The sequence below is a fragment of the Zootermopsis nevadensis genome, unplaced genomic scaffold (genome assembly GCF_977971745.1).
Source record: "Zootermopsis nevadensis isolate Lab colony 2312 unplaced genomic scaffold, Znev_1.0 Znev_ptg000003l, whole genome shotgun sequence".
Classification (NCBI taxonomy): Eukaryota; Metazoa; Arthropoda; class Insecta; order Blattodea; family Termopsidae; genus Zootermopsis; species Zootermopsis nevadensis.
In genome coordinates this window covers 14,856,803-14,879,603 of record NW_028259135.1, presented here as the reverse complement: position 1 = coordinate 14,879,603, position 22,801 = coordinate 14,856,803, and the positions used below count along the sequence as shown (strand labels likewise).

The window sequence follows — 22,801 nt, the reverse complement described above, 5'->3', positions numbered from 1 at the left end:
TGGGTGAGCTGAGCACGGGCTTGACTGTCATTGAGATGGCCTTTCCACGGCATAGTCTGGCCATGGCTTGGGCTAGTATGCCACTAGCAGGGCATATGCAGGCATCTACATACCCATTATAACAGGCTTGTATTGAAGCCTCTATACAGCAATTTCATGCCTTGGTATGGGGGTCTCTATCTAGCCATTACAATGAACTCATGGAAACCTCTATGTAGTCATTACAACTGGTTGGTATGTAAGCCTCAATCAACTGACATCCCACAGAAAATATTTTAGATTGAGAATATTGTGGAATAAATATCGATAAAAATCAGGACTTCACAGCATCCCATTAAACTTTATTGCAATTCTGTAGTGAACTAAAATAACAATGTACCAGAAAAATATCAGACAGACAGGAGACACACATTTCACATGCAAAGTTCTGTTGCTGGTCACCCATAGCTTTGCGCCAACTTAATTGGAATTCATGAATACTGGCACCCACTGTTTCAGCAGATTTGTCTTTCTGAACAATAACAAGTAATGTACCGTAATCACAAGTTGATAGTATCGGAATGTCCACGAATCCGTCGGGCTAACTGCATATCGTTGGCCATGAGTGTGACACGTCTCGCATGAACAGAACACAACATCGCGTCTTCAAAATACTGAACCATATACATTTCAGCAGCCTCTTGGAGTGCTTCAAGAGCCAGTGCTTGAATCCTGACAAAATGAGAAACAAATATTTTCTTTTTAGCACACAGCAAAGTCAGTTTCATCCATGATTATTGCTTTCAGATAAATCTGCTGCAATGCAGAGTAGACACTTAACACTCCTACTTTCCATCACCATGGCTGCACAGTCAGTCTACTCTTGGCTACAGTGCTGTTAACATTACCCAGAAGTTCAAATGCCTGTGATGTTATTTAATTTTGCCTTCTAGTTTGGCAGTGCTATTCTGATGACTGCACTATGCTATTCACTACCTACATCCCAGTGCTGCCAATTTCTCAGAAGCACAAAAGAAAAGGTTCAACATATGACATATCTAAATGATGTTACCAGTACTGTGATTACAGACATACTATGTCACTGCTTCCCAAACATTTTCCTTCATTACCCAAAACCGCTTATCAGAAAGTCCTTTTTACCCAATGTAGGTAAAACGCAAACTGCACAGAAACATATGACAAGTAAAAATTAGGATTTGAAAATTCATTATATTATTTTATATAAACCAAGAATAATATAATGAAGATTACCTCTTCCAATTGTGTACGGTACGATTTATAAACGCGGCCGGCGGGATGTGTACCTCACACCGCCATGGCTAGCAACACACTGCACCCAAAGTTTAGACTATACAACTAGACTCACTAACTTTAGTTTAGGGGAGCGGTACGTGTAGACGTATTTTTTCAATTATCCACGTGCATGCGAGCGTGGCAAAAATGATTGAATGTAATAACGAGCGTATGGCATATTTATCAAATAGCAAATAGATACTTGTTAGACTGTTTTAGAGCATCGGTGCACGATGACTGATCGCTTTCTTCAGAGTACTTCTTCTACACTTCTACGGTAAATTTTAATGTGTATTCCGAGGTGTGTCGTTAGCCAAAGAAAAACCACTTTTACCCCCTTTGGGGTACTTTACCCAGGTTTGGAAACCACTGTACTATGTGGTGACTATGTCCTCATCTGTAAACAGCAAAAACCCTCCACTTGAGTATGTGTCAGTGATGGCACCAACTTAAATGGTAGATTCATGACTGATAATCCTATGGCAGTATTAAATATTCTTCTTATGGTCACAATCCTCCTCTGCATCAATGCGAGTTGTTTTCATACATGTTGCAGCAGACTTTCCTGGCTCAGGCTACACATTAAGGGAACTGAGCTGCATTCTTGTAAAAAACAGACGATGGAAAAAGTCCTGACACCGAATAATTTTAAGTGCATTCTTGTAGCTATATAACAATCTTAAACAACTAATGGGTCAAATGTTAAAGCTTCAGTCACTACCACTATTGCAACCAAAAGCAAATCTTACAGTCAGCTAATGCTCTACCTTTGATCCATCAACATGCAAATAAGCCAGAATTTATCAATAACCACAACAAGATGATTATCTACATGTGACAATCACCCCATTCATCATTTACACCAGTGGTACTCAACCTTCTTTGTTTGCGTACCCCCAGATATAATTTCTCTTCAACTTTGTACCCCCAAAGTTGTTGGTGTATAATTCAAGTTATACATATAATCTACATCTAAAATAAATTAAATAAAATACATTACTGATCAATCAGTGTTTATCTTTCTTTTCTTTTTTTAATTTCGCGTACCCCAGGTTGAATACCACTGATTTAGAGAACATAATCCTCCCCCCCAGACACACATACAGTTCCACACCATGGATGGTGACGTGCCTCTAAATGCACATACAGGAAGGTATTCAAGAAGTCAGGAATTGGATTAGACCCTCATGCAGCCTTCAGACTAGACTTTTGATATCTGTCCCACTGATCAAATAAGTTGGCTGGTTTAGGAAATAACAATTCTGGTGCATTCACGCTGTTATCTTCAATTTGTAAATGACAACTTTAGACGCTGCCTTATAAATGACAAACAAGGGCCTCCAACACAAAGTACAAATGTTCATCATAGTTAGTCTGATAGTTCTTGAGTAATAAGATGGCATAGCATTAAAACTGATTTTGTTTAATTATCTCAAAGACCATAAAGACTTGCAGAAAAAAGTGTACTGGGCATAAAATGTGTCCTTCATTTCAATAATTCTAAAATGGCCATTACTATTGCCTAATTTCACCCAAAATTGAAATGTGTCAACAAATTTTCAGTGAAACTCCCCAATATCAAAATCTATGAACATTAGTACAGCAATTCTCAAGTCATTGCATGCAGACAGACATAATGATGCTAACAGGCACATTTTTGCAAATTTGTTGTGATAACAAAAGTGAAGTTCAATGGCACCTCTCCTCTCGGTTTTTCTCCGTTATGTGACGATGTTTATCTGCTGCTAGGGCTAGGTTGGCCAGAGCTGAATTTCCTACTACGATTATTCAGGCTCAATGTCGCATAGTTACATACTTAAGAACGTGCTGTGACAAGATATGACATCCACACCTACAGTATCATAGAAATTCAGAGACAAAATCTGAAGGCAATTAGACACACAAAATAATGATGAAAATTTCTGTTTGACAGTTAATCCCACACATAAGGGGATATCTACCAACAGGGTAGTTCATTGCCCTGCTGGTGGAGATACCAAGCTCCTCTGAAACATCAATAAATGTATACCAGACTACAAAATGCTACATCCCAGAAGACTGCCATCTTGATAAACTTTGACTATATTAAATTCTCGTACAGAGAGGGTTTATGATTGTCGCTGTAGTCATCTGGGTTGTGATGTCTTGTAGGCAGCTACCAACATTTCAGAGGGACATATCACCTTCATCTTCAGAAAAATGTTTTCAACCCCAAAGATAGAGGTGACACATTCCTAAAAAATGTTGGTAGCCACCCACATGACATCACAACCCAGAAGATATCCTCACTGGCACAAGGACTAAAAATGTCAGGGGTTATGATGAGCTGCTACAAACCAAGAGAATAGTTTTAGTGTGGACCCTTAATATCAAGTTGAACAGTTTGTGGTGTTAAAAATGCACACACACTGACACACAATTTCCCAGTTAAGCATTCCTTTCACACGAGCACTTCATTAAAAGAATGAATGAAAAAGATTAAATTAGGTCCGAATGTAACAAAAACACATAATTACCTGTAGTTTTCAGGAATGAAAGCCATAATAATTTCTTTTACCACTCTTGCAAATGCCAACTTTGGTATAAGCAAATGTGTGCTCTTCTGAAATTTTCTTATTTCCATAAGAGCCCGTACACCGGGACGAAAGCGTCGTTTTGGTGTTCTTGCCGTATTTGTCTGGAGAAAAACAATATGTGTTTAAACAAAATGTCTTAAACAACAATTTTAAGTAGTTTTACAATACATTTCAAAATTGTTAATATCCTTTGATTTCGTGTCTTTATAAATACCAGAACAAAATTTAATAATCGAAGTGGTAACTTAACTCCAAAACAGCATGCTACCACATGACACTTCAACCAACACTCTTACAAGCTAAACCTATTTTGCAGTTACTGCAACAAGTGAAAATGTGAATAAAGTTGAATAAGCGTATTACATGGAGAAGTATGGCCCTCACAACATTATTGAACAAAATGCTCAGCCACACAATATACTTCAAACCTAAAACAAATTATTACACTCTTAAATAAAACAATTCACTTTCACCTAGCCTTACATCATACACACCACACACTTATTCTTTCTGCTGTTTTGCTCTTACTATATTAGATGCCAACAAAAGGATCATTAGAATAATGGCAGGCACTAAAAGGAGAGCTTCTTGTAGGGAATTATTTAACAAGTTTAATATCCTTCCACTACCCAGTGAATAATTTGCTCTCACTATTATCATTTGTAGTGGATAACATGGAAAAACTTCAAAACAAATTCAGATATCCACAATATAAGAACAAGATACAGATACAACCTTCATGTGCCAAATTCTAACCTCACTATACTAGAATTAAGTTATTCAATAATCTTCCACCTACTATCAAAAGTTTAAATCGTGATATAAAAATGTTTAAGCCAGTGTTAAAAGAGTTTCTCCTATCTCACTCCTTCTGCTCAGCTGAAGAATTTACATCATAATTATTTTGCTGTAATACTGTAGTTCCAAAAATCTGAAAATAGCTGTTATAAATATGCTTTTATATTTGTACTAGAAAACGTACTATATTTGTGCTATGACCTGTTCTGCATCCTTGGCTTAGACCTATGACTAATCTATGGAATGTAAATAAAGTCTATTCTATTCTAATCAGAAACTGCTATATCTTAGGCATTACTACCAAATACAGGGTTACTTCCGTACACTAACTATGTGTAATTATATTATATTATTAAACCTAATAATTTCTTACCCTAGCTGAAGATTTATAACTCTCAATTTCGTTGAAACCCTCCGGTGGTTCAGTCCTGAAATTACGAACAGTGCAATACAGTTACTTACTAACTTTCAGCAATAAAATCGCAGATCATAAAAATTTCTTCTGAAACAATATTCTTTTGCCAACCTTCTTGAAGACTGGGTCCGCCTATTTGACAGTCTGCTTACCGATGACTTTCTACGAACCATTTTAGTAAAATTACAAAGTTTTGACAACTTGTCCGTATATTTGAATGATCCTTTAATCGTTAACCAACAAGTGTTGCCAACATTCAATTTTCCCAATTTTCCCAATCCTATATTCAATTTCCCCCTTTCGGATGTTCGTACCAAAGGACAAAATCTGCAGGAGAAAATGTTATATTAATAGACATTATTAGTATCTTGCCAGTTATACAATGAAGATTAGAACTTACTGTCACCTTTCCCCTTTCACCATAAGTTCACTTTCCAACTGAAATATATTTATAGTGCTATGAGTACTATCTAATCAACATTCACTAATTTGCCTGTTATTTTGTTATGAAGTGCGCCTAATGGTTTTGTAACAGAAATCCAGTTTCTTATTAGCAATACAAACCCAGATCAAACATATACATACGAGTTTTACCCTTTACCCTCTCTCCCAGCCTACATGCTCAGAAAATTCATCTCTATGATGCCATTCCCATCTCATTCTCTTTCCTGTCTCTTAGTGACAGCTACTGGAGAAGTTGAATGTTTTATTATGGCTTATGAGGCATGAACTACAGGTGACTTTTAAGTCAGTATCTGTATTTTTAGATAGTAATGCATTTTCAGTTTCCAAAGAATGCTTTTCTGAGACGAGAGAAGCATGGACTTCGATACTGTTTTAATTATGCGGGTTATGGTGTGTTGAGGGGAAAGTGCAGGAAGACACTTTGGAAAGGTAGAAATAAATACTGTATTCCATTAATGTTCTATCTCTGAATTTTCATATTTATCTATATATATATATATACACATTATTTTAGATCTAAGAGGGTGAACATAGACAAGAAATTGACATTACATTTCAATAGACGTATTAAATGTGGCATCCATATGCCTGGAAAATGCAACAGGAATGCCTACGCATCCACGCGTGCCTGTGGCTCGGTTTATACGACTGCCATCTAATGTCCAGGGATGTGTGAGTGATGTCACTCTAACACCAGCCTATAATGTCTTTTTTTATTTCTAAAATCTACCAAACTATGTAGAATTAATGCTTGAGACACTACCTACTTTTGTACAAAATTCTACAAGTTGATTATAAACTATACACATTAATAGTTCCAGTAAATGGCATATATTGATGCCAACATTTGAACTGTTACGAAGTAACTACATCTAACAAACAAGTGGTAATACAAATGGACTTGTTTCCCATGTGTCTGTTGTAGATAAAGAAAGTTTATGGCAATTTTCCGCTTTGAATTGCAGTGTATGTCTAGCAGCGAATATGCTCTACTGCAATATACATACATTTTTTTCATAAATGAAGGACGTTAGAAAAGTGGAGACTGATACCACCTAAGTAATGGATTGCAAAACAAGTACATTACTTACTATATTCACCTAGGTTGTGTGGGTTCACAGTAAACAGAAAGAAAGCAATTTCAGAATAAAATAAATAATATACTGTTCCTACAATAAGTAAGTACCTAATGTTTCCTCACAATGAAATTTATACATCCCAATAAAACAACTTTCCCAGTAATTTTATCTGCAAGGATTTTAAACACTGTGCCTTATTTCAGACAGGACTGTTTGAGCACCTAAAACAATAATTCAGTACCAGTACAACAACAATAATTACTAAGAAATAATGTAAGAAGTTCCATTTCTGAAGTAATAATTTAATGTGATCAGAAATAAGTGAAAAGGCAAATTCTGCACCTTCTGAAATAAGAAAAGAAAAAAGATGGGGAAAAACTGAAATGATGTGATTATTTGAAAATAGAAAATGGTTCAGAGACCACAGAATTGCTGCTTGTTTGAAGCAAATCCAGAAATTAATTTAAGCAATCTCAACTTGTGCTGAATGTCTAATGTAATTGTCCGTATTTAAAGATGAAATTTAACACTTGTATAACGAACTTGGTAAATGATCTGGTTGACCTTAATAAGCCTTGTTCTGAAACAAATCATTTTGTACAAATTTTAATAATGAGAGAGAGTACTGACATGTAAATTGTTATAATTTACCATAAATATAAGACAATGACAGTGCACTAGTAGATGAATTACAAGATCAGGAGAATTTTAATACCTCTTAAGGGAACAGAATTTTCCTGTTCTTGATATATGAGTGTTTACATTCAAGCAGACTGTTCCAATTGCTGTAGTACTAGGGAGATAAGCGGAGTTTCCTTTTTCATGACAGATATAAAACCACATATAGCTGAATGGATACCACTCCTGCTTCATATTTAGAAGGTCTGAGTTCAAATCTTGGCCCAGAGACTGGCCAGGCTTGTGGTTTTCTTCAGTCCCTCCAGGCAAATGCTGAGATACTACCTTAAATTAGGACATGATAATGTCCTTCCATATCCTTTTCAATTCATTAATCATCCTACCATCCTGGCCTATTTTGACATTGGAATTTGATGTTCATTTGTAAAGAACATAATTCACAAACAACACACTCATACTGATACTGAAAATCAAAAGGTCTGAGAATCTGTATTAGTTCCGGAACTGTCCCGCTACCACGCGAAATTTATCAAAAATGTATGAAATTCAGTTATAAAGAAACAGGTCAGCTATCACCACAAAGCCTTAATAACTTTGGATTCCTTTGAGGAGATACTTGAGTTGCAATCCACCTTAGTGATAATATGAGGCCTTACAAAGTATGAGTTTTTCAAGTCAGTTTTTTTTAATTCTATCAAGTTCCTGCATGTGATATGAATTAGTAAACAGGTGACAGAATATTTAAAACACTAAGAAGTAATGCACAAGTGTTTTCCAAATATTCTATACACACACACCCAATATCTGACAGTAAGTGTTTCATTTCAGTGATACATACTAACTGTGAGTACATGCCTACTTCTGAATGTTAACCAACTCTTTCCTCCAGCTTCTACCAGGCAGATTAATGATAAACTGCAAACTGAATGAACCTCAGTACACTGGATCCACAACATTAATCATATTTAATGTAGATGATATGAAATTAATGCACTGTTTTTAGCAGTGACAAAGACAAATAAAGAAACTGAGAATTGTATATTCTAACATTCTCAGCAGTTGTGCAGACAACATAAATTTCTCTATTTTTTTGTATACTCACATATTTTAATATACTGGTTTTAGAGAATGTCTTCTGAATTATATCTACCTCAGATATAAGATTCAGCACTGCTCATGTTCCTCCACCACAGTACAGAGCCTGTTATTTTTAAATGTACATTCTGCTCAAATAAGAATTATTTCTTTGGTGTGTCAGTGTGCAAATAACATAAGATACTTCCATCTCTGCCTTGTTACATAGATCTTACTTTACCACTGGAGTGAAATATAACTTATATAATGCTGAATATAAATCTAACTTAACCACCGCAAGATCTCACAATTCCAAATTTTTACTATGTAGAAAAAGAATTACAGTGGATGTAAGTAGCATCAAAGTAGGAACACATGCATGGATGACAGCAAAACCTGCAGTACAATTAGGATGCTCCATGCAGGTACTTACAATATAACATTATTCACCATGAGAAGAATGTCCTCATTTTTTAAGAAACATTCTGACCTTTTAAATATCAAATTGTAAGAAAGAGGAATGGAAACAACAGAAAATAATACAAGTAACATATCTTTCTGAGGTTTTCTTCAGTTGTGTTACTTTTGTTTCAGTTTCAATTCATTTAGCTGGATCTATAACATGTTTAGCTTCATTACGCCTTAAACTTATAGTAATGAAGATACACCGTTGTATTACATTTTACAAATTTTCATCTCATAAGTCAAGTGAATTTGGTATGAAATTTATAGAATACTTCTCAGCATAATGAGAAGGTAATGGTCTAGCTGTGTATACCTCTCTGAACTTGTTACAAAAAGAAAGTGTGAAGTTCAAATGGTCTACTTCGCAAACCGTAAGTGTACTGTAAAATTTTCCACCACGTGCAAGTTGTCCACTAGTCCTTATGTCCCAATTTCATATTCAAGACAAAGACAGCATATTTAAGATACAGCTTAAGGGTCCACAGGCAAATACAATAAGACTGTATTTACCATTATAGGTTGTGTACATTTTGTGATTACTTTTACTGGCGAATATATTCTTGCATTACCTTGTATCATCGATGCTTGATCGCTATTCACACCACCTCCCAGCAGAATTTGGTAAAGTATGTGCAGGCCTCAAAAGAAAATTAATAAATGGTTAAAGAATGAAACTACAAGAAAACCTTACATACTTTACAAGCAGCAAGGCACATACATAACTCATTACCTAGAAAGGCAGTAGAATATAAATAAGAACAACAACAACAAAGAGCCCAGATCTGACTTCAGTATGTCTGTCAATATATCATATCAAATTTAATACATCCACAATATCCCAATATATTTCACTTCTAGTTCTTGAAATTTTTTCATAAAAAGAATCAACACATAACTGGAAGTCTGTTAACTACATCTGTATTTTAAAATTATAAAAAAATCTGAAATTTGTAAACATATCGATAATCTAGCATGACATCAAGCTCCACTTACCTTCACTAATTATTGCATAAAATGGAAAGAAAGACTATAATTTTTCTGGTATGTGGTAAAGAAATTATCGTACAAAATACAATTATATTTTGGGAATATGCATTCAAGTAGCCCAATATTTACTACAACAAGATGTTCAAATGTATTCTCAAAATGTCACTCAGTCCTAGGTTAGTGTTTCAAAAACAAACTGAAATACAATTTACTGTTATATTCCTAATCTGATTCCATACAAAACTGAATTTTTGTCACATCAGTTCAAGGGTTACTATAATGAAACCATAACACAACTCATAATCCTCGATGTAATATTATTATTTCATGTTTTTATTTTAAATTACAATGAAAACAATCCTAACTGTTATTTATTTAAACTCTGCCTTGCTAAAATAAATTCAGGCTCCTATGTAATTAGCCACACAACAGCCAATATGCTTATATGTGCTGGTAATAAAGATGAAATGAAAGGCAGCAATACCGAAAGAATCCCAAGGGAATCTGACTTGTAAACAGCTGTCCTCTAAGGGCCAAGCAGAGAAACCTAAATGAATCCTAGATCTTATAAACTCTAATTTAGAGATGGGACCATGCATAGTTGAGAACATTTTAGTTCTTCTCCCAGTACGTAATCTCTTCGATGTAAACAGAATATCATCCTTTATCATTTACAAGCATACATTTCTAAGAGTTCAAACGCTAAGACGCATTCTGTTGAACTAATAATCCTACGCTGCTCTTCAGCATGCTGTACTGGTAACAGACAATCGATATTAAATTGCACTAAGATAACATGTCTAGAATGTATAGCTTCAATTTCTATAGTAAATTATATTCTGTAATTGTAACTGTATTGATAGAATAAGGTAATTCCCTTTTGCAGGTCCGGCAGTATGCGGCAAGACGGCAGGAAACTGATTTTTGTAGTTTATTTTTTTATAAATGTCAACAGATGATAACTAACAGAAAGTTGATATGTCAGGTGGGATTAGGAAAAATTGTCCATGTGCTAAACTAAGTACCGCATCATGTGAACGTATGAAGGACTGGAGATATAGCTCCATACATTCTTAATTTCAGCTTTAGATGGAGGTAAGTGGTTAGCTTCATGCCTGTTGTGCTTTAATCCTAAGGAAAGAACCCTGGTACCAATTGGCTTGAGCTGAATGGACCCCAAAGCTAGAATGGATACTGTGGTAAAGAGAAAAATTCTGACCTACCAGATTTTAACTCCAGTTGCCCAACCCATAGCCTAGTCACTACACAATCTGAATTATCCCAACTCCTATTAGACATCACCACAAACAAAATATTGTCTCCACACGTTAAACGAGGAAAACAAATTTAAAAGAGAACAAGTTCCTGGAGTGTGTGATGCGTTATGCAAAGGAAAGTATTTCACCTCAAACTAGACATGTTGCGAGATGAGCACTGAAAATTCAAACAAAATGTGCAAGATAGATTGCATGGAATGCTAGTTTACACGCTGCAGTCTGCACTGCTGCAAAGTGGCTGGCAGGTGAATGGAAATAGGTACCAAGCTACCTGGATGTGATTATCTTAATATTGCTAGCATAAGTTCAATATTGTGCCATACTAAATGTGAACGTACATTCTGCCACTCTGTAATAATCACGTGCTTCATTTGCATGAAACAAATGACAAAATATTTAATCAAATTGCCTTCATATATATGTGTATGTGTGTTTTCTGCTAACTGCTTTTGCATTTTGTACTAACTAGATCATATGTTTGAGTTAATATTAGTCAGACAGACAAATGGAAATTTATTCACATTTCTAGAATAGTATCTTCATTTTGAAAAAGGCCCTTCCTAGCTCAGAAACGGAAGCCAAATGAACTGAACTTGAATATGTCTTCTAAAAGTTTTTGAAACAGAGTTGACTTTCATTCAGCATTATGTAGTAACAGAAATGTATACAAATCACGTTCATGATTCCAAAGGATGAGCTTAAAAAACAAGACAGTATTTTGAACACTGACTTCCTCCACTCATACTTTCAAAATGTATGGTAGTACCAATTTAACTGTCCAGTTCTAGGAACTAATTTTTTCACTGGTTGAGCCCCTGTCGTTTTTCTTCTTCCAACATGGCATCTAACTCATCCGTCAGGTTGGCAAGCATGTTCCCAATGTCATTTAACACATCAACTGGTTCCTGGCCTGTGGCTCTGTAATACATAAAACTGACTTAATGAACTAATGAATTTTGCAAAGGCATATATTATTTCCAATATACAAATTTTTTTCAAACTGTGTGGTGGTGGTGGTGGGTGTTGTTTTTTTTAAAAAAAAAAAGTTTAAAGCAATATTGGATAATAAGAAACGTTGTGATTTGTACAACTTGCCTCGTATTGTCACAACAGTACAATCTAGAAGCTACAGTGAACTGGGCATATAACTAGGATGGTGAGATGAGGAATATATACAGAATTTTGGTGCAGAAAGCTCTACAAAAACAGTTACTTGGAAGGCTGACAAGGAAATGGAAGGATTATCAATGAAATGGCTCTTTGGGATTTAGTTGTAATGGCTTGGTAACATGTCCAATAATGGGCTTTGGTATTTTTGAGGTTGAAATTTGGGTTCTGCTGCAGTATTAATTAAAACTTAAAATCTATCTAAAGTAAGGGAACTTTTGAGTTTTTTAAGGAGGCAAAAATGTGGAATGCGTGAGGAACACGTTGCATCGCCACCATCTTCCGGTAGATTATAGAATAATCTGTGACAGAATTTTATAAATCAATTACCTTTCTCTCAATGTTTTTTGACTAGCTGCAAGATCACCTGGAGAATGCTGGACTCGTTTTGGAGGCACATAATCTGAAACAAAATCCACAGTTCCACTAATGTGCTATCGCAATGACATGAATGTGACCTGTGCATAAGCAGGAGGATACTATAATGGATCTTACGTAAACAAAGCGGGAACATGTGGACTGAATTAATGTGGCTCAGGATAAGGAGTAGTGGTGGGCTTTTGTCAACATGGTAATGAACCTCCAGGTTCCATAAAAGGCAGTGAATTTCTTGGGTAACTGAGTGTCTTTCAGCTTATCAAGAAGAACTCTTCTCCATGGAGTGAGTTAGTTAGTCGACAGAGTGTGAGAGCGCTCTTGCGTGTATGTGTGCGCATGCACACTTGTGGAGGGGTTAGTAGACTTGAATGAGGGTGAATGGGTGTGTGTACAGTGTTACATTTTCTAGTCTCAAACATAAAACAAGAACCTATACATGTAATTGAACTAGCAGAATAAAGATGGTTGTCTTCTGATTTGCAGAACTGTGTAGTCTGGTAGAAGTCTTATCAAGTAACTCACTGCCCTGACGGAGGCAGCAAGGACCTCTAAAGTGTTGATAAACTTCTAGCAGACTATACTGTGCTACATACAACCCTGCACACAGCCAGATTCGGACTCATCACAATGAAAACGTTGAAATCATCCTTAGCAGAATAGATAGATGTTGGTCTGATGTCACAGTGAGCAGAATTCCTAAATAAAAATTCACTTCCTACAACAAAGAAAATATAATGTAACACTATTACAAAGACCAATTGATTAATGCTGTTTAAGAAAAAATAACATTACATCAAGAAAATGCTCTCATGCAAAGTGATTGTTAAAAAGTGTTTCACCCGAGTAAAAAGTGAAATGACGTGGCAATTTCTCATATAACCCCGAATATAAAATTTTATGGAAATCCATCTAGTCAGATGGGTGAATGGAGTGATTTTAATATGCACTCCATAAGGTTGCAAACACTCCTAAAAACTACAAGCAAGAAAGAAACCTCACCTGTCTTTGGGTAGTCCATGGTGGTGAGAGTGGGATGCGGTCGCACAGCGCGCTGCTTGATAGTTCCGGCATTCTCGTTGGCAAATGGCAGTGAATCTGATTCTGTGCTTGAGCTTGACTGTGAACACAAAATTTGCCATTGGATGTCAAGCACATTTAGAACAGAAATACAGAAATGGATTGTTTAAATGGGAGCCTGTTTTATATATAAATTCAAACATTTCTTTAGAAATCATCAGCATATCTTGTTAGTGACTGCTTTAACATAATACTTTACGTCATTCACATGATAAATTTTACTTAATTGCCGTGAAATAATTTTTCATCCCTACATCTGGAAGATACATTGCTCTTGTTTAGTCCACTTGTCTGCTTTTATATTGCATTGAATTAAAGATATTTTTATGATCATACAGAAAATGGAGCTTGCGACATAACATCTAGTTCTAAAAACGCAGACCCTGCCAATGTGGGACAAATGTGAATGAAGACAAAAAAGCCATAATTATGCATCCTTCTCAGGTGAAAGTTCCAACTTACATAATTAAAAATAATGGAAAATGTTCATTACTGCTTTATAAACATTATTTAATCTGCAATATACTTAAAAAATCCTATACACTGTCTGTGATTGTGTTATATAATTTCTTTTGCCCACTGCACTTCATATTATACTGTCACCAACCTTCATTACCCTTGCTTGTAAACCATAAGATAGAAAAACTGTCATGTATTCCAAATGTAATAAGTGCATGGCAATTTATACTTCTTTAGTATCTGGAAAAAGTGTTAGAAGACAATTAGTTGTACTAAAAAGCTGCAATATTCTAATTATGAGAATTGAATAATAACAAAAACAAAATTGCCTAAAGGATTCCATTTTCTGAAAGAGATGATGTGATATTTTACCAAAACAAACCTAATTTAACTCTTAACTACAATCAAAGGTATAATACATAGTAGCACTTTATAGCGGTGGATTTGCAAGAGCATTTAATCCAAAATATGTATTTTAAACCTTCATTATTATGGAGACCAGAGTTCTATCCCAGGTGACTTCGAAACTGAGACAAAAGTGAAATTGGAGATGCGTGGAACCGGCTGAGGATGACGTCCGAGGAAAATGCTGGTATGAGAAGTGTTGGATCTTTCCATTCTATTGCCAGAAGGTAGTCAGTTATCTATTAGGTAAAAGCACGTACTGATACGCATGTTAATTCATATTAAATGACCTTGTCACGATACATACCTTGAAGCTGGCATCAGACCCGTTGCGGCTCTGCTGCATGGCAAGGCTGGCAATGAGCTCTTGCTCCACATCTGAAGCACCTGTTGAATGCTGATCTAGTGTCCCAACGTCAGCAACATTACCCCATGACCGGCTCATTGTTGGTGGAGATGAGTTCAGTGACAAGCCTTCAAACTTCTCTCTGAGACTGCCACCTGCCGGTGGCGAGGAGGGTGCAGGAGGTGGGGGAAGAGGAAGGTCTTCATCTTCCGTGCCTGTTAGTTCATCACCACTCGGGTATGCTGGCAGAGAGAGGGATGGTGATGAGGCAGTTGAGTGAAGGTCTACTGTGACAACTGTAGTAGTTGCACTGCTTGTGCAAGAGGACGAAGCCTTTGGCACAGGACCACTGCAGTCTATAACAACATCAGATCTCCCTTGACCTTTGAGTTCTGATGGAAGATCTCCTGTACGTGATGACCGCCTCTTTGGCGGAGACGGTGGTCTTTTCTTTGGTGTGCAACAGGGACTCTCATTCCTAATTATAGCAGATATTGGTGGTACAGATTCTGATACGTAATGTCCACCACCTGTACCAGGATTGTACTGTTCTAGGTTATATTTACTGATATCTATCAGGTCTCTAGGCAAAGTCTTGTATGTGCCACAGAAAGATGATGGTTTTTCAAAATCAGGAATTATGAAAGTGGATCCATCATTTGTTGCGGGGCGTGTTTTGGCCGTGATTTTGGCTACGGGGCGTGGTCGGACTAGTCCGCGAGGGCGCGGCAGAGTTCCACCACCCTCATGAAGGGCCACAGCTGCTTCATTGGTGGGTGTGATATCTCCATCATCATAACTCCGGGGTCTCCAACCACCAGAAGGCATGGGTGTCAACTGGTGCTGCTGATAGTAGAAAGTTTGAGTATTATCAGCACTAAATGTGTGGTGTGTATGTTCAGTGCTGTCCTCTAAGCTCTCTAGAGATTTGCCCCTGCCTCCTCGAATCTGTAACAGCATAAGGGCATATAACATTATATATATATACACTATACTACATAAATAATATAACCCATTACATGAAAGTTATCTGTAATCAAATAGGAACTAATGAATAAACATATGTAGACATACTTTTTCTAATGTATTATTACCCTATAGCATGTGACACTCCTAAGACTAATCTGTGCAGTGATTTCTGTATATGTGCAACTGAATGTGACTGTTTAAGATCATCATCAGGCAATGCAATGCATTTTTATAAAAAAATACCATTTTTGTAAACAAAAGTTACAAAAAGTATGTAAACTGTGTTGTAGTATGACGATGCTTTATTGCTTTAGAAAACATTATCAACATGCATTTGTGTAAAAATATAACATGCAAAAAACTGCAGTAACACTCAATAGAAGAAAACATGTACAGCCCATTGTTATGCACAAATATGAAGCACAGTTGGCACTAATTAGAAATAAATGAGGGAACATACCACTAAAAATTCAGAAAATGAAAACTGTTCCCTACAGACTTATCAGACTATATAAATAAATGCAAGGGAACATTGGACACTGCACTCCTGTACAGGAATGTATGGATCCATTATTTAATTGTTAGTATTATGTTTAATGCAAACCCCTGCAAAAAATGAAAAGAAAATTACTTCTGTCTGTAATAAAACATATACCTTAATAAAGTAATATAATATAAGTACTTTTAATATGAGTTAATATGACTGTTCTGCTTCTGAAACCTGGCCAGAGCATAATATGTATTTCTTCTGAACTCAGAAGTGTGTGTGTGTGCGTGCGCGCACACATATATGAGCTTAAAGCAGCTAATCAATTTAAAGTCAACTCAACTGCTATGGCTGTGTGTAATCACTGCAGCTGAGTTGAATTTAAAGCCATAAGAAATAAATATTATCCTCTGTCAGATATAGAGTAGCAATCCTAACCTACAATTACAAGTAACTCTTAAAATTTTCATTTCTCTGAACGGTAATTAGAACAGTTTAGTTGGTACTACCATTTAAAATTCTGAGAAACAGTGAGTGATACAGCTATGGCTGAAAATCCAAAGATAGTCACCACATACACGGGCTCAAAAGACCAAAGCAAATTAAGAAATTTTATAAAAAGACTACAGGATTATGAACTAAACTGCAGCCAACAACACATAGGTACTGTAATTATGATTGAATATCACTAATTACTTGGCACTTCACTTTATACATTGATGAAGCAAGCAGATATCTGTCTATAATTACAATGTAGTGCAGCCTATAGAAACTGCAGTTCCCAGATCCCATATTGAAATATTTGGAAAATTTTCAGAAAATGATTTATACCAAAAGTTTTCAGGAATGGCAGTCATGCTGCAAGCACATGTAAAGTCAGAAGTTGAGAACTTTGAAGTGACCATCTGCAGTAAAGGTAAGTGGCAGGATGTTTTTTTACAGAACCAATTTGGTTACTTATTTATGGTTTATTTAATGACACTCAGTAGCTAAAAAACTATATAGTGTCAAATGATAGAATGATTAATGAATTGGAAAGAATATGGAAGGAAGCAGTCATGACCTAATGTAAGTTACCACCTGGACATTTACCTGAAAAACTGAGGAAAACTACTATAACCTAAAACAGGATAGCTGATCTCTGGTCCAAGATCTGAAGGTGGGGCCTTGCACATACAAAAGCAGGAATGCTAACCATTTGGCTATAATATTCAGTCCTTTAAATTATTTAATTATAAACTACATAAGACATAAAAATGCCTGTTCTGGTTTTGCAGTATACTGTCTTATTCAATCTACTGTCTTGTCACCAGTTTGGTTCTCTGTGAATTATAGCAAATTACACTGGGACTACCGAAGAGATAGAAAGCAAGACAGAGTGACTAACTGAGTGACTACCTTGATGGGGACAATGTCTGGACAGTACATAGGTTGGAAACTGAACGGTGATGGTGCTATGGTGGAAGTGGTCGTGCTAAAGGCATGGTGGTGATGCAGTAGGTGTTGGTGATGGTGGCTGTACGAAGACATTTGCTGGCTCCCCTCGACCTCCCACGGTTGGTGGAATGAGTGGAACGTCGTGTGCACATTCGGTGGGAAGCAATCGTCACCCTCATCGGGTGAATTCAAACCACCGCTGGGCGGAGTTGAGATCAACACCTCCTTGAAACAAATGGAATCAGAAAACAGCCACACATGCAGAAAATGAAACTAAAATCAAAATAAAATACTGGGTTTAGTTTTGTGACATACATATGCAGTTGCAATGTAAAGAAAACGCACGTAATTATACTTCACTAGAGCGTTGTTACCCTTATCCCTAATGCTTTGGGTACCACACATATTCTATGCTGAGTTTATGAGACAACAATGGCCATTACCCAACATGTACATGGTTTGGTATGTGTCATTACCGCTTTTATTTGGAAAGGCACAGGGACACTGACATTAACAACTTATCAGATTAACTGATTCTGAAGTTCCATCAAGGAAACTCCCATCTCCAAATTAAATAAGCTCTGCATAGAACAAACATGGCCAGCAAATAATTCTTTTAATAGGCGACTGCTACTGAAGCATCAATAAATCCAAACAATAAGCTGCAAGGACTGAATCCTATAGCTATTTAGTTCAAGTTACATTAACTTTAACCTAAGTTGGCTCAGACTTCTGGTTAAACATAATTAAAATTCACAGTTTCCCTTTAAGCATGTATGCTACAAACTATAAAAACAGCTTTGTGGTTTATTGTCTTTTTGTATACTTTGTAACAGGCCTAAATAACATCACTAGACCAGATTAATTAATCATGTCACCTCCGCACACAAAACTTTTAACGGCCTATGAAAACATATCCACATGCTTAAAAATTCAATGAGAAATTGCACTTCTTGGTAAAATGAGACATATTTTAGATACAGTCATAAAAGCTTAAACTGGACCTAGTGAAATGTTCTATAGGTCTACTATCTGTGAAAATTAAGTTTATGTTATGACAGCAATTGTTTAAAAAAAAAATTGTTTATATATTCTGCAAATATGCTTCAGATACTTTCATAACATGAACCAACCATGTTTCTCACAAAATTTATTTTGCAAATGCCTGCCATAATATCAGTACCTCAGCAGCATAATCATTCAACCATCAACCCGTTTAAAATAGAAATTTTGCTAGAATATGAAGCAAAAGTCTGTAATTGTTTAAGAAAAAGAAGAAAAAAACAGTCCCTTGCATTGCAACTGTATTACAAACTCTTTAAGCATGCTAACGATAAAAATAACGTAAAGAGAATCACAAATATGCAGCTTCTCTGGTATATAACAAACACTACGGGATTCAAATGTCAGTGAGGAGAGGTACCAATCATGTGTAAGCAGTGAAACCAAGCATGTGAATGGGAATTGGCACATTCCACTGAACGGACTTGTTTTGAAACATCGAACAATGAGGACAGCATGCAGTATGATCAGTATTTAAAATGCAACAACCTGTTCCAGTGCATTATTCCTAATAACTTACTTAAAACCATTAATATTAAATATTTTGATAATACTTTCTGTTCCCCACATCCTTCAAACTACAAAATAAAATCTACTAATGTGACAATTAACAACTTGTTTCATCTAACGAAGGCAATGCACAACACCAGAATGATCTGCATATGGACTCTTATATCAAAAAATATTCCCTTTCGTTTCAAACACAATGTGTTGTGTATATTTAAAGCAAGCATTACGTCTTACACTTGGCCGATACAAAACAAAGAGGGAACTTGCACTTTTTGTCAACAAGTTTATGTATGTAAGAACATACGTACATTTATCCTCAGAAAATTCTTTAAAGTCTTTTTGGATCATAATATATGTTATCTGCGGATGCTTCTCCACTTATACATATATTTTTCTAATAATAAAGTAATAATACTTTTTGTATGTGAAAAACTGTGTACAAATAAAACTGAATCAGTGCTTGATGAGTATTAATTACATCCAGTTAAGTAACAAGACAGCAGATTTGAGAACCAAATTAAGAGTCAATATAATGCAAAAATCATATTTTGCCTCCATGAAAGTATAATATACAGATATCACCATCACTGTCATCATTATCATCATGTAACAGTCAAGGAGTCGTTGACTGATTCTAGCCTCAGCCATCCGAAGGTCTCTTTAAAGGTAATCTTTGGTTTCTTAATGTGGCTTTTATGTTTGTTATACTTTGGTAACACTCTCTCTTTGCATTCTGTAGTAACAGTGATAACTGGATACGTAGTTTTTAATTTTTCATTAACCTGACAGAATTTTAACTTGCTATGACAACAAAATTGACTGACTGACAGGTAGAATGGCTGATTAAATAGGTGTGTCAATGAGTGGTACATAAAAAATAAAGAAGTGGAAGTTTGTACAGACTATTAGACATGTTTTCAGAACAAGAAAAACAGCATCGCATTAAATAATCATTTGCAGCAACAGTGCAGAAATAAACTATAAAAGCTTTAATTATTTAAAATACTGTCATCTCCTACTATAAACTGCGAAATGGGAGGGGGATTTGAAGATTGCCATTAAATGCTTCTTTGTCAAATAAAAATAAAATAAATAGAACTGATGTCATTGTTTTGTTGAAACTGAGAAAGTATGTTTCTTTAGGTGGTATACTTCTCAACAGCTTTCCAGGGAGACGACCCTCTACAAGAGAGCACAGAAGGGGGGGGGGGGGGGGGGGGGGGGGGGACTGTTCAGCTACTCTCAACACTACTCAAATATGCTTCATACCTGTGTTTGTCCAGGGTGTGGGGGCAAGTTAGTAAGTACTATCTCTGTCCCCAGCTGCAGAGGAAACCTCTTGCCAGCTCGCACATCCTTCACTCTCTTGATGGCCAGTAGTATCTTTTTCTGGTGACCCAGCTTAACAATGCCTATGTCCTCCAGGTCTTCCCATGTGAGTTGTGTCACATCTTCTACTGTCTGGTAGCCTTGTTGGTGAAGCGCAGGGCCATATTCCTCTAGACGCAGCAGCCGCAGCCATTCCTCCATGGAGCCCTGTACGACAAAGATCCACATTTAAGATAAATCATCCACAAGTAAAATGGGCAAGGTTATGGTCACACTGAATCATTTCCCACTTCCTTACCAAATATAAAAATATGTTATTTACCACAAATTATTGTATTTATTTAAATAACTTCTTTATACTCATATCTCTATTTTAAATTCTAAAACAGAATTCGGGAAACATGAAAGCACAGTAAAACATAATTATAATAAAATTCCATGAGACCTTAACATTTTTCTTTATTTCACACAAATCCTTATATCTAGATAAATAGTACTGCACTTCACATACATTGTGTATTTGTGTGTTTATTTGTGTAGAAAGCCCCTTCAAATTCAATATCTTAATCCCTCCTCTTTTTTCCTTTCCCTTACACCTTCTGTTCCTTCATCTCCTGCCTTCCTTTCTCATATGTTTCTTTCTGTTGTGTTATATTTAAAAACACATGACACAAACATAGAGGAATTGAAAACTAATATAGTACTTCATAGCACAAAACTAAAACATTCGATATGTAAAATTAGCACTCAGAACATGCCAATCCAAGATACAACAATAAAAAATATCAGCCCTGACTATGTTCTCGTATATCACACGTGTGAGTGCAAGCAAGCTCGCCCACCCACAAACACTGTCTTTGATATAAAACAAAATTAAACTGAAATAAATAAGATGAGGGTCCCGCGCCGTAGCCGCGCGGTCTGAGGCATCATGCTTCGGAATGCGCGCTGGTTCGAGTATCGGGAGAGAAGAAATTTTCTCATGAGCTTTCGACCGGTGTATGGGACTGGTGCCAACCCAGCATCGTGAGGAAATTGGGGAGCTGCAATGGGTAACGTAATCCAGTCATGAAAGCTAGCGATGGCTGGGGGTTCGTCGTGCTGACCACATGTCACCCTATATCTGGTTGGATGATCGTCCACCTCTGCTTAGGCATGTGAACGTGAGGCCAGCAGTCAAGCTAGTCGGCTTTGGCTCTCTGGAGCTGTTATGCCACGGATTTAATTTCTTTAAATAAGATGAGGAGGAGAATATGTAATAATGAGAATGATTTTATTACAAGACAACTCTCCTTGTGCAAAACATCAACAGATGATGATTTCCATTTTAAATATATGAATACTTATATCGGATCAGGATTTTCGTTCTTATACGATAGGCCAGGGAAGCGCCACTCTGAATCAATATGTTACCTAGATATAATAAGCGAGAAACATTTACTCACAGGAATGTAATCAGGAAGTCCATCAGAAATACTTAATTGAGCAATCTCAGCCTTTAACTTCTTTCGATGATTTGGTTTCTTTATGCCGATTGCTGTAAGATCCTGTGAAAAGAGACGTTTTCCATTACTACAGCAATGTTTCAGTAATAACATTATCATGGATAAATTTACAACACAATGCTGCAGATTTTTAACATTCCAGGTAGAAGTGTATTATTTTCTTTATGCTCTAATGCTGTAGAAAAGAGACACAAATTCAACTGTTAATAATTTTCGTCTGTGACTAACAGTGAAGATTTTGTATGTTCCAAGATGTTTCTTTTGTGTAAAAGAAAGGAATAATTCACAGGAATATGGTGTCTGTTAGGTTGGTTAAGTTTCTGACAGCCTTTTTAGTGATTACTCTTCTTGGATCACGTCAAAAATATATGATTTCTTTTAATGTTAGCATTCAATCGTGATTGCTAGCTTCCATGAAAATCTAAATAAACATTTTATGTATTCCTCATTAGATATACACCAAACAGAAAAATATTTCATAAAGTTCAGAAATTTTTGTATTTATATCATTAACACCTTGGCTGTATAAAAAATATATTTATATGTTTGTCCCATGACTGCAAAAGTGTAAAAGTCTTATTTTTTATACAATCACAAAACTG

At 36.0% G+C, this 22,801-nt stretch overlaps 2 protein-coding genes across 8 annotated transcripts in view; both read right to left on the bottom strand.

Annotated features, from left to right (window-relative positions):
- Window positions 1-320: 320 nt before the first annotated feature.
- Window positions 321-5,347, bottom strand: LOC110840599 (uncharacterized). Its single transcript, XM_022085746.2, has 4 exons — window positions 5,194-5,347; window positions 5,041-5,095; window positions 3,810-3,970; window positions 321-711 (listed from the first exon to the last, which is right to left on the bottom strand). The coding sequence occupies exons 1-4, from the start codon at window positions 5,253-5,255 to the stop codon at window positions 540-542; spliced, it is 450 nt and encodes a 149-aa protein (XP_021941438.2). The 5' UTR covers window positions 5,256-5,347; the 3' UTR covers window positions 321-539.
- Window positions 5,348-5,999: 652 nt separating this feature from the next.
- Window positions 6,000-22,801, bottom strand: part of ckn (CRK like proto-oncogene, adaptor protein) — a 246,261-nt gene continuing 229,459 nt past the window's right edge. For 6 of the 7 annotated variants that reach the window (XM_087342642.1, XM_087342643.1, XM_087342641.1 and 3 more), the window contains 7 exons: window positions 22,140-22,241; window positions 20,635-20,901; window positions 17,755-18,018; window positions 14,862-15,848; window positions 13,613-13,730; window positions 12,566-12,638; window positions 6,000-11,986 (listed from right to left, as the gene is read on the bottom strand). In XM_087342642.1, the coding sequence (XP_087198768.1) occupies window positions 11,869-11,986; window positions 12,566-12,638; window positions 13,613-13,730; window positions 14,862-15,848; window positions 17,755-18,018; window positions 20,635-20,901; window positions 22,140-22,241 (1,929 nt within the window). In that variant the 3' untranslated portion in view covers window positions 6,000-11,868. The remainder of the gene's footprint in view (window positions 11,987-12,565; window positions 12,639-13,612; window positions 13,731-14,861; window positions 15,849-17,754; window positions 18,019-20,634; window positions 20,902-22,139; window positions 22,242-22,801) is intronic. The other variant, XM_087342639.1, reaches the window with a different exon arrangement.